Source organism: Podarcis muralis, chromosome 1 (genome assembly GCF_964188315.1).
Source record: "Podarcis muralis chromosome 1, rPodMur119.hap1.1, whole genome shotgun sequence".
Lineage (NCBI taxonomy): Eukaryota > Metazoa > Chordata > Lepidosauria > Squamata > Lacertidae > Podarcis > Podarcis muralis.
In genome coordinates, this window is record NC_135655.1 from 85,569,612 (window position 1) to 85,581,645 (window position 12,034).

Below are 12,034 nucleotides of genomic sequence, written 5' to 3' on the forward strand. Positions count from 1 at the left end.
TATGATCAAGGGTCTTACACAGTATCATTTTCATGGTGTTTAGAGTTTAACAGCTCTCTTCTGGACAGCCTTGGCTCTGATGAGGACTCTGGGAATGAGGATGTTCTGGACATGGAGTACTCAGAAGCAGAAGCTGAGGAATTGAAAAGAAATGCTGAGGTGATGGTCTGGGCTATTGGGACTAGCTCCCATTTTATTACTATACGTGGAGTAAAAGCATATATAAATGCTTACGGGGAGCTTTTCTGTTTTGATGGTTCAGGTTGTTTGGTATGTATCCTTAGCTATCTTTGAGACTGTTTGTAAAGTTCTCTCAGTGGGTGGTGTTTGAGACTTGGGTTTAAATGCCTGCCTCATCATTTGGATGAGTTACTCTTCCTCTTGGAGATGAGGGTGGAGAAATAGTGATTTCCCTTTAGGGAGAAGGATGGAGTGGGGGAAATGCACATCTTGATTTGTTGGCTAAGCAGGGGTGGGGGGACTTGTGGCCTTGTATAGATTGTTGAACTCCAGTTCCTATCAGCTCTAGCCAGCATGACCAGTGGTCAGAAACTAAGGGAGCTGTAGTGTAGCAATGTCTGGAGGACCACAGGCTCTGCATCCCTGGGTTAATTAAGCTGGTATTTCATGCAGCACAGTAATTACATTATTGGTAAGATAAGTTTCTTAATTGTGAAGTAATCATACAAGCACCTGTTTAGTATTATGTTGAAGTTTTGTTTTGTTTGTTTGCTGTATAAATTGAAAAGGTTATTTTTATACTCAAAGGAAAAGGTTTTACAAGCCCTTCAACCTGCATTCCTAAAACCCAATTTTTAACATAGTGAAGTGTGACAGTAACTAGCCTTCCCTTTTAGAGAATGCAGGCAAACAATTATTTTTCCACTGTTCCTTCATACATCTTGAATATTGTTGTAGAGATGTTTGAGACAGTCTTCTTCCTCACAATTTTCTGGCTATTGTGCCTGTTGTATTCTGTTGATGTTTCAGAATAGTTTCTTTGTGCTGTCTCTCTCCCTGCTGGTTTACACATGCCCTCTAGGAAATCTTCCTGTTAGTGCATTGTAGGCTGTGACCTAGGTAACACCCAGTAAGGTCAGAGTTTCCGTACTGAGCCTTTTGGAGCTCTGCATTGGCACATTGATGGTATTCCAGTTTCTGGGGTTTTAACAATGATGAGAGCTAGTTTAAAAATGAGAGGAAGTTAAGGCTGTATGTTCTCTGCTGTCTGTTCTCAGCTTTGACCTGAGCAAATTAGCAATATCTCAAAAGGTTTGCTCCAGTGTTTGGCGCAATAAAGATTTTATGGTAGCTAAACCATAATCTGCCTACCTTTCTCAGTCTGGTAGAAGAGCAAACTTAAACTAATAATTGACTTTTTCCTCAGACAGGAGAGCTGCCCAACTCCTATCGACTCATTAGTGTTGTCAGCCATATTGGAGACACTTCCTCCTCAGGTAAGGCAAACATCACTTCCTTGATAGCTCTGCTCTCTACAGGAAAAGCGTGTCTCTTGTGTTTTTTCAGCAACCAAAACCACAGAGGAAAAAGAAGAAGATTGTTAATATTTCATTTTGTGTGCTTGGGGGGAAAAATCAGTTTTCCCAGAACCAACAGGGTTGTTGCCTAAATTCAGCAATTGAGTTAAGCTCACTGAAGCCCATAGAAATAATTATCCAAGAGAAACCAGCTATTTTAAGTGGAATTCATCTTGCTAATTTAAATCAATCATTTTCAAAATAGCAAAATGCAGTTTGTACTAGGGAGTGTTATTGTCTTTCAGTTTATTAATTAATAATAATAATAATAATAATAATAATAAATTTTATTTATATCCCGCCCTCCCCAGCCGAAGCCGGGCTCAGGGCGGCTAACAACAGTCAAATAGTCAAACAGTCAAATTCTAAAAACATTCTAAAAACATTCCATTATAAAAATTAATTAAAATCAAATTGTTGGCAACCGATTAGGCAAAATTCTGTGCAGGTTGCCAGAGGAGGGAGTCAGGCTGCGCCCTGACCAAAGGCCTGGTGGAACAACTCTGTCTTGCAGGCCCTGCGGAAAGATGTCAGGTCCCGCAGGGCCCTAGTCTCTTGTGACAGAGCATTCCACCAGATTGGAGCCGCCGCCGAGAAGGCCCTGGCTCTAGTTGAGGCCAGCCTAACCTCTCTGAGGCCTGGGACCTTGAGGATGTTGTTATTTGCAGACCGTAGGTTTCTCTGTGGGGCATACCAGGAGAGGCGGTCCCGTAGGTACGAGGGTCCTAGGCCGTATAGGGCTTTAAAGGTTAAAACCAGCACCTTAAACCTGATCCTGTACTCCACCGGGAGCCAGTGCAGCTGGTATAGTACCGGATGAATGTGATCTCGCAGCGAAGACCCCATAAGGAGTCTCGCCGCGGCATTCTGCACCCGCTGGAGTTTCTGGGTCAGTTTCAAGGGCAGCCCCACGTAGAGCGAGTTACAATAATCCAGTCTGGAGGTGACCGTCGCATGGATCACAGTGGCTAGATCAGGGCGAGAGAGATAAGGGGCTAACTGCTTAGCTTGGCGGAGATGAAAAAATGCCGCCTTTGTTATAGCTGTAATCTGCGCCTCCATAGAGAGGGAGGTATCGAAGATTACACCCAAACTCTTAACGGATGGTGCTGGCACTAATTGCACCCCCGCAAGAGATGGGAGTTGCCCCCTCGATCCCATATCGTCCCGCCCCAGCCAGAGGACCTCTGTCTTCGAAGGATTTAACTTCAACCGGCTCCCACGTAACCATCCAGCCACAGCTTCCAGACATCTGGTCAGTGTGTCTGGGGCCGAGTCAGGATGGCCATCCATCAACAGATAGAGTTGGGTGTCATCAGCATACTGATGGCAACCCAGCCCAAAACTCCGGACAAGCTGGGCAAGGGGGCGCATAAAGATGTTAAAAAGCATTGGGGAGAGAATCGCACCCTGAGGCACTCCACACACTAAGGAGTGACGCGATGACAATTCCCCCCCAAGCGCCACCCTTGGGGGGGAATTGTCATCGCGTCACTCCTTGGGGGGGAATTGTCATCGCGTCAATTTGTTTAATTAATAAACAAATTGGCTTGAAAATACTTCTGACACTTATTGTAGTCTGGAAGCTACAGTCTATGGTGTTCTAATATTTTCTTTCTCTTTCTCCCCCATCATATTGAAGGTCACTATATTAGTGATGTGTATGACATTCGCAAGCAAGTATGGTTCACATACAATGACTTGGAAGTATCCAGAACTCAAGAAGCCTCTGTGCAGAGTGACAGAGACCGGAGTGGCTACATCTTCTTTTATATGCACAAGTAAATGTACTTTATGTGTCCTCCCCAAATGGTCCAATCCTTTTTTATTTGCATTTGCATTCTCTAAAATGGGCTCATGTGTTTCTAATTCCTGTTTTCCTAGTTGCTAGTTATAGTATGGTCCTGAATAGCTTATAAGAATTATTGGAACCTGTTTTATAGCCCCTTGACTGGGAAGGTGCAAAATAGCGAGGCTGTAACTCTGGAACCTGAGCAGATTCTCTTGCATGCATTTTGCCTGTCTTTTTCACCCTCTACATCAGGGGTGGGGAATCTCCAGTCGACAGGCCAATCCTGACCTGCCAGGAGGCCCAGTTTTTTCCTTGAGGCTATCCCCACTTATCAGCCAACTGATATCACTGTGTGATGGCAGCTGATGGATTGGGTGGAACAGGGTTCAATCCTACTGGATACTGCTTCACCAGCACATTCCCTGTAGTCCCCTGCAGAGAATATGATTGAACCCTACACTCAGCAGCTGGTGAGCAGAGAGTTCAGTCCTGCTAGGTGCTGCTTTGCTTGCAGGTTTCTTGTGGGAAAATAATAATAATAATAATAATAATAATAATAATAATAATAATAATAATAATAATAATAATAATTTATTATTTATACCCCGCCCATCTGGCTGAGTTTCCCCAGCCTCTCTGGGCGGCTCCCAATCAGTGTTAAAAACAGTACAGCATTACATATTAAAAACTTCCCTGAACAGGGCTGCCTTAAGATGTCTTCTGAATGTCAGGTAATTATTTATCTCTTTGACATCTGATGGGAGGGCGTTCCACAGGGCGGGCGCCACTACCGAGAAGGCCCTCTGTCTGGTTCCCTGTAGCCTCACTTCTCGCAATGAGGGAACCGCCAGAAGGCCCTCGGCGCTGGATCTCAGTGTCCGGGCTGAACGATGGGGGTGGAGACGCTCCTTCAGGTATACAGGACCGAGGCCGTTTAGGGCTTTCAAGGTCAGCACCAACACTTTGAATCGTGCTCGGAAACATACTGGGAGCCAATGCAGATCTCTCAGAACCGGTGTTATGTGGTCCCGGCGGCCACTCCCAGTCACCAGTCTAGCTGCCGCATTCTGGATTAATTGCAGTTTCCGGGTCACCTTCAAAGGTAGCCCCACGTAGAGCGCGTTGCAGTAGTCCAAGCGTGAGATAACTAGAGCATGCACCACTCTGGCGAGACAGTCCGCGGGGAGGTAGGGTCTTAGCCTGCATACCAGGTGGAGCTGGTAGACAGCTGCCCTGGACACAGAGTTAACCTGCGCCTCCATGGACAGCTGTGAGTCCAAAATGACTCCCAGGCTGCGCACCTGGTCCTTCAGGGGCACAGTTACCCCATTCAGGACCAGGGAATCCTCCACACCTGCCCGCCTCCTGTCCCCCAAAAACAGTACTTCTGTCTTGTCAGGATTCAACCTCAATCTGTTAGCCGCCATCCATCCTCCAACCGCCTCCAGGCACTCACACAGGACCTTCACCGCCTTCACTGGTTCTGATTTAAAGGAGAGGTAGAGCTGGGTGTCATCTGCATACTGATGAACACCCAGTCCAAACCCCCTGATGATCTCTCCCAGCAGCTTCATATAGATATTAAAAAGCATGGGGGAGAGGACAGAACCCTGAGGCACCCCACAAGTGAGAGCCCCGGGTCCTGAACACTCACCCCCCCACACACCACTTTCTGGACACAGCCCAGGAGGAAGGAGCGAAACCACTGTATGACAGTGCCCCCAGCTCCCAGCCCCTCTAGACGGTCCAGAAGGATGTTATGGTCGATGGTGTCAAAGGCCGCTGAGAGATCCAGCAGAACTAGGAAACACCTCTCACCTTTGTCCCTAGCCCGCCGGAGATCATCAACCAGCGCGACCAAGGCAGTTTCAGTCCCATGGTGAGGCCTGAATCCCGATTGGAAGGGATCCAAATGGTCCGTTTCCTCCAGGCGTGCTTGGAGTTGTTCAGCAACCACCCGCTCAATCACCTTGCCCAAGAATGGCAGATTTGAGACTGGGCGATAGTTGGCCAAATTGGCCGGGTCTAAAGATGTTTTTTTAAGAAGCGGTTTAATGACCGCCTCTTTCAGCGGGTCTGGGAAGGCTCCCTCACAGAGGGAAGCATTCACCACCCCGCAGAGCCCATCGCCCAGCCCTTCCCGGCTCGCTTTTATCAGCCAGGATGGGCAAGGATCAAGGAGACAGGTGGTCGGTTTCACTTGTCCAAGCAGCCTGTCCACATCCTTGGAGGTAACAGATTGGAATTGATCCCATGTAACAGGACCAGACAGAACTCCAGCACTCTCCCGCCCTGGCCCTGCTCCCACGGTGGAGTCTACCTCCTTCTGAATCTGAGCGATTTTATCTGCAAAAAACTTTGCAAAAGCATTGCAGGAGATCTTGGGGTCCCTACCAGGCCCCGGTGGTACAGGTGGTTCCGATAGATTGTGAACCACCTGAAAAAGTCTCCTGCTGCTGTTTTCTGCAGATGCAATGGAGGCAGCGAAGAAGGCCCTCTTCGCCGTCGCCATTGCCACTTGGTAGGCTCGACGTTGAGCTCTAACCCGTGTCCGGTCTGATTCAGAATGAGTTTTCCGCCACTGGCGCTCTAGCCGTCTCAACGATTGTTTTATCACCCTCAGCTCCGGGGAAAACCACGGGGCTGTCCGGGCTCCATGTAATCGGAGAGGGCGCTTCAGAGCCAGACAGTCAATAGCCCTGGTTAACTCCGCATTCCAGCGTGCCACCAGGGAATCAGCTGAAAGGCCATCAACTTGGGATAAAGCATCCCCTACCACTCTCTGGAAGCCAATTGGATCCATTAAGTGGCGGGGGCGGACCATCTGAATTGGTCCCACCTCCCTGCAGAGGGGAAGGGTTGCGGAGAAGTCCAGTTGCACCAGGAAGTGATCTGACCATGGCACTTCTTTTGTTTCGCTTTTAGTTAGTGTCAGATCACCAACATCCATAGAGGTGAACACCAAGTCTAAGGCATGCCCGTGGCTATGAGTTGGGCCAGACTTATTCAGGGACAGCCCCATGGAGGCCATGCTTTCCACGAAGTCCCGAGCGGCCCCTTGTAAGGTCGTGTCGGCATGGATGTTAAAATCCCCCAGGACAACCAAGCTAGGTGTCTCCAGGAGCATATCTGCCACGACCTGAAGCAGCTCGGGCAGGGAATCCTTGGTGCAGCGGGGAGGTCGGTACACCAGTAGGAATCCTGTACTGCCCCTATTGCCCAACTTCCAGAACATGCACTCAGAAAACTGGGTCTTCCCAATAGGACGCCTGGTGCAGACTAATGACTTCCTAAAAATCACTGCAACCCCCCCTCCCCGCCCACATGACCTGGGTTGCTGTGCGTAAGAGAAACCTGGTGGGCAAGCAGCGGCAAGGACAGGCCCATCTGCTTCATCCAACCAGGTCTCTGTCACACATGCCAGGTCAAATCCTCCATCCACAATCAGGTCATGGATGGCAGTGGTTTTATTCATCATTGACCTGGCATTGCACAGCAACACTTTCAGGTCATGTGGGTTTCCCTTGCTGATTACTGTATCCTTCCGGTCAGGACCAGACCTGGAGGCAGGGATAGTCCTCAAACAATGACTAAACCTGCCTCCTTGGTAATGACATGGTCTGGTCTTAGCATAACTCCTCCTCCTGCCCGTGATCACTGAGATCGGGTGTCCTAATACATCCCCCCCTGTGGAACCTGAGGCCCACTCCGGCAGCCATGACCCTTCCCCTTAAAAGGCAAAATACAAACTATATAATAATTTAACAGAATAATAATAATAAAACAAAACAAAGCAAGAAACAATAGCGCTGACTAAATGCTTATTCCACCCCAAGCAAAAATAAAATAATGAAATAATATAATATTATAAAAAACAACAACCACCATTTAAGGTGCTGCCAGTTAAAAGCGATTAAAACATTTAAAACCATTTTGTCCATTGCTGCCGGTAGCTGCTCAGGCCTCTAAACTGTAGTGGTAGTGCAGGCCCCGCCCCCTAGGCCGGATGGAGTTGGCAGGAGAGGGAGCAGTCTTCCCAGCACTCACACAAGCAGCAGCAGCAGCAGCCGTGTCCCGGAGGCCTTGATGGAGGCCCTCAAGCTGTGGTGGTGAGTGCAGGCCCCGCCCCCTAGGCCGGATGGAGTTGGCAGGAGAGGGAGCGGTCTTCCCAGCACTCACACAAGCAGCAGCAGCAGCGGCCGTGTCCCGGAGGCCTTGATGGAGGCCCTCAAGCTGTGGCGATGAGTGCAGGCCCCGCCCCCTAGGCCAGATGGAGTTGGCCGAAAAGGGAGCGGTCCTCCCAACACTCACGCGAGCAGCAGCAGCCGTGTCCCGGAGGCCTTGATGGAGGCCCTCAAGCTGTGGCGGTGAGTGCAGGCCCCGCCCCCTAGGCCGGATGGAGTTGGCAGGAGAGGGAGCAGTCTTCCCAGCACTCACGCAAGCAGCAACAGCAGCAGCCGTGTCCCGGAAGCCTCAGGCCTCTTATGCTGTGGCAGTGAGTGCAGGCCCCGCCCCCTAGGCCGGATGGAGTTGGCAGGGGAGGGAGCGGTCTTCACAGCACTCACACAAGCAGCAGCAGCAGCAGCCTAACCCTGGCTGGCCAGCTTTGACTAGTAAATGGGACCTCTCACCTATCACTCATCTAATGTCATCATGAGGTCAGCTGTTTGACAGGTGAGTGGCCCCACCCTGCCCCCTAGGCCAGATGGAGTTGGCAGGGGGAAGATAAACATCTGGCTCACTAGGCCCAGAAGGTTTCCTACCCCTGCTCTACAGCTTTGCTTCCCCATTAAAAGCTTTCCTTCTTCTTTGACATGAACCTCTTTTGTGTTTCCCAGGGAGATATTTGATGAGTTGCTAGAAACGGAAAAGAATATGCAGCTGCCTTGCACAGAGGTGGGGAAGCCAGTTCGGCAGCCCATTTGAAGTCCGTCGCTTTAACTGAGCACAAGTGATTTCTGAACTTTTGCCTGACATGCAAGAGCCACAAAACCCCGAGAACTCAGGGCGTAGTTGAGACAACCCCATGGAATAGGAGGAATGGACCACTTCACGCCTTCCCTTTGAATTTCAACCATGCAGCTAAGCTTCTTTTACCTGGAGTTTCCTTCTTATTCTTTTGTTTTAAATAGTCAAGGAATAATTGTGCCAGCAGCCATGGCGTTAATCAGGCCAGAGGATTGAATGGCTCCTTTAAAAACTCATAAAAGGATGGTGTGAGAAGCGACTGCAAGTTCGCCCATTTACCTCTCACAGGGAAACTGAGAAGATGCTACATATTGGGTGGTTTTCTATGCCTTCCCTACACGAGAGCAAAATAAGCAATAGTCTCTAATCTGGTAAATATTGTGTACATAACGTGAATTGGAAAGTGCTGAAGGCCGACTCAGCTAAATGGCATTGCTGAAACTGGGACACCCATGGTCTTTAATAAAGGATCACACAGATCCAGGAAACAAACTGTCGGTGCTTTGGAACACATGGATTACATCTTCACATAGTTCACTTTCGTCCTTGTTTTTAAAGTTAAAATATATACTATATAAATATATATATATATATAATTTTTAAAGTTTTTATTCTTTTTTGACTGTGTTCTTTTCTAAGTACTGCCATTTGCAGAAAGGTTTTATTTCTCTGTGAGCATTTGTGTGTATAATCTGTATTAGTCTGTGTATATATATCTAGATATATATTAGCTGTGTTTCACTGAAGACTGTCCCGGTTTGGCAATGAGAGAGGCAGCTAACTGGAAGTACAAGTCATGGCTTTTGGCAGGCCTTTTTTTACCAGTGCCCAGCTAGTGCTAATCAGTAAATGAAGCACGAACGAGAGTTCTGTTTTCCCTGTGTTTGTGTTGGCTTTCAGCCCTGAAAAACTGCACGTGCTTGAAAGGTGTGTGTGTGTGTGTGATATCTTTCCCAGCTTTACTCTGTTGGGCAAGAGTTGTATGCCAACAGATGAAATATTAAAATGTACCTGGATTTATTCTAGTTGTGTGGTAAGTGCAGTTAAATCAGTTGAAAAAATCAGAGAACTCTCAAAGGTGGTTATTTGATGTTTTCGAGACATTTCAGGGTGTAGATGTTAGGGTTTGGTTATTTAATAGTATCTGGATAACACGAAATTCATTTTGTAGTTAGTTTGACAAAAAGAACAAGAAAAATACTATCTAGAATTAATTTGTTTCAGTTCCTCATTTTAATACTGGAAATTTATTCCAGTTTTTTCACTTTTACTTTTTGGCAATAAAATTGCTAATAATTGAGGTGCCTCTTGGTTTGCCCCTAACTCAGACTTTTCTTTTGAAAAGGTTAACAGGTGTTGAGAGGGTTGTCGTCCCCCCTTCTTGGCAATTGTTTTTAATTACAATTAGAACTTCCTAAGAAATATAATCCTTTGACTAGAAGACACAAACCATGGGCATTAGTAGGCAACAGGTATTACCTGTTGTGGAAGGATTTCCCTACAGGGCTTATAGAACTACAGGCTGTGTTAGGCAACTCTGAATGACATTTGCTGTGTCAAGGGTAGTAGTAGGGTGATAACTTTATTATTTGCTTGGCTAATCTGCCAAACCAAACAAAAGTTCTCCCAAGTCATACTGCCCAAAGCATAGTGTTTAAATTTATTCTATCATTGTGATTTTGCACTGTTGACGGTCAGAGTTATTTGAATGCGCTTTTTAGTAAGGAATAAGGGGTTTTTCTTTAGGTGCAAAAGAGGAACCTCAAAACGAAATACTGTTCTGGAGTAAGGCTGTACATCTCTTACTGATTCTGAGGTAGTGCTGTCCATCTCTCCCCCCCCCCCCCACCATCTCTCCCTCGAAACTCCCAGATAAATGCATTAAGTAGTTGTCATGACACCTACAGGTTCATATTGATAGCATGGTCAAGATAAATTAACTCCCATATTTACAGTCAAAATATTATAGGTAGGTGTCATAATAAGACAGTATAGAGCATCCAGGTTCAGGTTCAGAGTCATCCGAATTGTCAGGAATGTGGACTCATTAGAACAATCATATGTTTTTGCTTCATCTAGTATTGAGAATGCAACTTAGCCAGAAGTGATTGTAAGCCAGTGATTATGTCAAGCTATGGCAACTTTCTAAATAGTTTTTTGCCCCCTAAGGTGAAATGTGCTGGCAAGGAAGGTACTATCTAGCGCTCCCTCTATATATGTAAATTTACATTTACATCCTTGTTGGCATTTGCAGTCCATTAAAATCTGTAGAATGTGTTGTGCGAGGGAGATTTTAAACTCAATCAGTTTTTATTGTCTACTGTTTTAACATGAAGTGCTGAAACTGTGCAAGAGTTTACGTTTGTACAGTTTTCTCGGCCATTCAGGATTACATTTAGAACCAAATTTTAAGTATGTGGTTTATAGCATTTTGTACTATAAGTCATCTTGAGAAATACAGAAACTTTGGGGACCTAAACAGCAGTGACTTCCTGCTGCTGTTTAAAATTCTGTTGCCTGCTAAAGGGAAGGTTTGTTTTTAGAGCGGTGTGATATGTAACTTTCTGAGACATTATTCTTGGGTTCAAAAGAAGGAAGCAACTAAACATGAGTTCACCCAATAGAATTTATAGTTTGGTTCATGCCTGCATATTTTAAACCTCACTTTTCTACATTTGCCCTATTTTTGCTGTATTTTTCTGCTATATTTACTTTTGATAAAGAAAAATAGCCATATATGTGTTTGCACTAAGTAACTAAACTCTCCATAACCTCCACCCCTCCCCAACAAATCCTGTATATAGCTGGATTAATAAAATAGCTCAGGTTGTTTGCTAAAGAAAACTTTAGAAATCACCATGCACCTATTTTTTAATAAAGATTTTTCCTTATATAAAAAAAGCTTGTTCTTTCTAGCCATGGGCTAGAAATTGAAAACCTAAGCATGCAAATATAGGGCATTAGGCATCAGTGTTTCACTTAAAGTTAAATCTGTCCATCAGTTTTGCCCTCACTACTGGAAGATGAATGCTCAGTGTTTTATAAATGGAGTCTGTGGAAATAACCTTGAAGATACAGAGGATTCCAGTGATTTCTCTATCCTGGGCTCCCCGCCCCCTTCCACCATGGGGGAGTCAGCAGCATAAGGTGTACTACTTGTTTCAGGCATGCAGGGTCTTTCAAGTACTAAATGGGTTAACAAAACCTGCTTGCCCTGCAGCTAATTAAAGCTGGATTAATTATAATTAAATAGTATTTCATTGGAAATCCATGGAATTTTTCAAATCCCTGTGATGGGAGTTTGGGGTAAGGTGCGGAGCTGAGTTTCTGTACAAGAATTGGTGTTCTTTTTGAACCAGTGTAACATGGGGAGTGAACCGTCTCGGAATGAAAATGAAGTGGGTGGGTTGTTGCCCCTATGCTACTTCCCAGTGTTAACCTACTTCTTTGCTCCCCTGCTTCTTTAATAAGTTATTCTCTAAAAACTTAGGGGGAGTGAGTGAGTTGGGGCGAGAGTTCTTGTCATGTGTGTTTGAGGCAGTTGTCTTGGGGATTTTTTTTTTTAATGTTGGGAGTCACTTTGTGTCCCTTGACACTTAATGTGGAGCAGCACTTTTCTGTGTTTTAGCAGACTTGTTTCTATGTATTCTTTACTAAATTCTGCCTTCTTTTCTTCCTCTTTAAATGATGTGTAGATTGATTTCAGAGAAATTAAACACTCTTCATTAATGCTGAA

General features: G+C 45.9%; 1 protein-coding gene across 3 annotated transcripts in view; it reads left to right on the forward strand.

Annotated features, from left to right (window-relative positions):
* USP37 (ubiquitin specific peptidase 37) overlaps positions 1-12,034 on the forward strand; it is a 39,187-nt gene extending 27,153 nt beyond the window's left edge. For all 3 annotated transcript variants that reach the window (XM_028742071.2, XM_028742088.2, XM_028742079.2), the window contains exons 21-24: positions 44-159; positions 1,388-1,457; positions 3,181-3,319; positions 8,169-12,034. In XM_028742071.2, coding sequence (XP_028597904.2) covers positions 44-159; positions 1,388-1,457; positions 3,181-3,319; positions 8,169-8,256 — 413 coding nt within the window. In that variant the 3' untranslated portion in view covers positions 8,257-12,034. The remainder of the gene's footprint in view (positions 1-43; positions 160-1,387; positions 1,458-3,180; positions 3,320-8,168) is intronic.